At 26.6% G+C, this 2,816-nt stretch overlaps 2 protein-coding genes across 2 annotated transcripts; one reads left to right on the top strand and one right to left on the bottom strand.

Moving 5' to 3' along the window:
* Positions 1-40: 40 nt before the first annotated feature.
* Positions 41-472, bottom strand: FG386_000053 (uncharacterized protein; the record flags this gene model as incomplete). The annotated part of the gene is made up of 1 exon (XM_067339398.1): positions 41-472. A coding segment is annotated over one exon (432 nt), but the record flags the coding sequence as incomplete, so codon positions are not given.
* Positions 473-2,017: 1,545 nt separating this feature from the next.
* Positions 2,018-2,647, top strand: FG386_000052 (uncharacterized protein; the record flags this gene model as incomplete). Its single annotated transcript, XM_067339397.1, has 1 exon — positions 2,018-2,647. A coding segment is annotated over one exon (630 nt), but the record flags the coding sequence as incomplete, so codon positions are not given.
* Between the last annotated feature and the right edge of the window lie 169 nt (positions 2,648-2,816).

The following is a 2,816-nucleotide window of genomic DNA, read 5'->3' as shown; positions in this document are numbered from 1 at the left end:
ATTCCAAATTGAATTTCGATATTTCTTCTTCAAGGCTCACTTTCATTTCTTCAATTTCTTTTAAGTTTTCCTTAGAATTGACAATTGATTTAATGTTTATTTCAGAAAGTTTATTTGTAGCTTCATTAACTTTTGTTTGAAACTCGCAGTCAAATTTTGACTTTTCCTTGTAGTATTGAGATTGAATTCTTATTTTTTCTTCATTCAACTCTGGCAAATTTTTCTCGTACATTTTTCTTATTTCCTCAAATTCCTTTTGGATCCTGTTATTTTCTTCAGACATTTCATCTTGAGCGTTCTGTATTCTCTCATTATTTTCGTTTAGAATAAATTGGTATTTGTCCTTTGCTTGTAGTAATGCTCTGTTCATTTCCCCAACATCTTTGTGATATTCCGTTGACAACTCCTGCAAACTTATAATCAGAGTTCTGGGATCAATATTATTATTCACACCGTCTTTACTTTGATACATTTTTTTCAAATTAATTTAAATATCAATACTATTTTCAACAAATTTAAATATACTATTGTTAATTACTTCAAGTGCATATATATACAGATTTTTTCTGTAAATTATATTTATACCATAAATGATTATGAATTTTAATTGTTCACCTTTGCCTTATTGCCCCTCAGCTTCAAATGTGCATGAACAAAATGTACGATACAGTAGTTATCTCCCGAAATTCTTTTTTCAAACTCTTGTAAACTACTAACTAATTACTCTGATTTATTTGTTATTTAAGTTTCCACTAATGTTTCCTAATTATTTCTATCAGAAATTTACCACACAACACACACAATTAAAAGGCGGCAAAAATGCAAACTTACACATTTAATCACACAATAAAAATAAAAGGAATAGGCTATTAAATATTTGGTTTTATCAAAATGCAAAGACAGCGATTATTGAAGTTTGCTTTTCATGTAAATTGTCTCTTTTATCATTTAACTCAATTTCTTGTTTTATATTGATAAAAAAATGAGACAATTTTGTTTGCACGATATTCATTTTCATCAGTAATTTAATTTTTGTATACCTCCCTAAATATAAAAAAGTTGCTGCACAACTAGGTGAAATATATATATTAATATGTCAATAAAACAAATATAAGCGCATTGTTTTCATATTTTGACGGATTTTTTTGTATTTAAATCTGAAATTTTATTTATTTGAACATTATATCTTTTTTCCATTATTTTTTAAATTCAATTAATTGGTTTCAAATTTCAAAACCTAGCCTTTAATTGATAAACATAAATGTGATTGAATTTAGTGTTCACTTTTATTTCATGAAAATTAGGGCTTAAAATGATTCACAGCCATTCGTTATTGTTCGTACTAGACATTGACTAACATAATTATTCAAAAACACATATATCCATTTTTTGAGTCTGAGTGAAACACGAACAAATAACTACCCAACATCAGAATTTAAAATCAATATTCAATTAGAACCCACTTAAATTTACTCTAAAATAAATATTAAATATGAACAAATTTTAATTGGGTTTAAATAAAATGTTATTTTTTCTGGTTATGCATATTTTTTGCATGTAAAAAAACACGTATCATTCGTGTTTACTAAATTATATAGATGAAAGTTTAGATATATAGATTAAAATTAACTCATATTTAATTGAACAAATATTACCTGAAGAAGATAAAACTCATAAATTTTGTTGATTTTAAGTTAAATGTTTAGTGAAAAAAATACACAAGTTAAATAGCAATTGCGGTAAGGACAATGATATAAAAATTCCACACAGCAATTAATTTTGGGGATTGGAAAATTTTTTAAGACTAGAATATTTAGAAAATACATGTATATACTATATTTTTGAATCAAAATCAATAACTTATATTTGTATCAACATTAAAAGGCGAGTAATGCACTTAACAGTAAATATATTTAAGCATTCACATACATAAATATATTTTAACTTCGAGTTAGCATTATAATCTGTAAAATGAAGTAACTTAATGTGAATTTCTGAGTTTAAATAACGAATAAAAATGCTGAATAAAATTACAGTGGGAGTAAACAATTTACTATTAATTATTTTTTGTGGTATTTTCTTATTCAAATTAAACAACCCTTATTTTTGTAGTGGGCATCTAGAAAGAGAGGGGAGAAACTTGCAGGAAAACAGAGAACAATTATCGGTTATAGCAGATGACTATGAAAACATACTTTATCCCGACTTTGAATCGGAAATAGGCAATCCAAATTTAAGATCTATACTCGAAGGCTTGAGGAATGGTTCACTAAGAAAGTTTCCAACATATAGTGAGGCAAATAAAATATTAGATGATATAAAGGATTTATTCGGTGATAACCATGTTAGAAAGTTTATAATAGGGAAGAGCTATGAGAACAGAAATATAGTGGCACTTCAGATTGGAATATTTAAGAATGAAAAAACAAATGATAAAATTAAATTTAATGAAACAATAAGTTATGAAGAATTCACTACTTTAAATAGTGATGAATACTCAACTGACAAGCCTTCATTTTTATTGACGTCACTTCATCACTCAAGAGAGCCAGCTGGACTTACAACAGGAATTTATTTTATATCTAAATTGTTAGATAATTTTATTACAAAAAAAGATCCGCATGCAACATATATACTATCAAATAGTGTAATTTGGTTTGTTCCATTCATCAACCCCGATGGATATGTTGAAATAGAACTAACCAGGAATTATGTATTAAGGAAAAACAGAAGAAAAACTTGCAATTCAGGTAATATACAAGACGATGGGGTCGATATTAATCGCAATTATGATTTTATGTTTAATAACACTCGGA

This window comes from Cryptosporidium ryanae, assembly GCF_009792415.1.
Source record: "Cryptosporidium ryanae isolate 45019 chromosome Unknown contig_10, whole genome shotgun sequence".
Lineage (NCBI taxonomy): Eukaryota > Apicomplexa > Conoidasida > Eucoccidiorida > Cryptosporidiidae > Cryptosporidium > Cryptosporidium ryanae.
The sequence above is the reverse complement of the archived record's forward strand: the minus strand, read 5'-3'. Positions and strand labels throughout refer to the sequence as shown.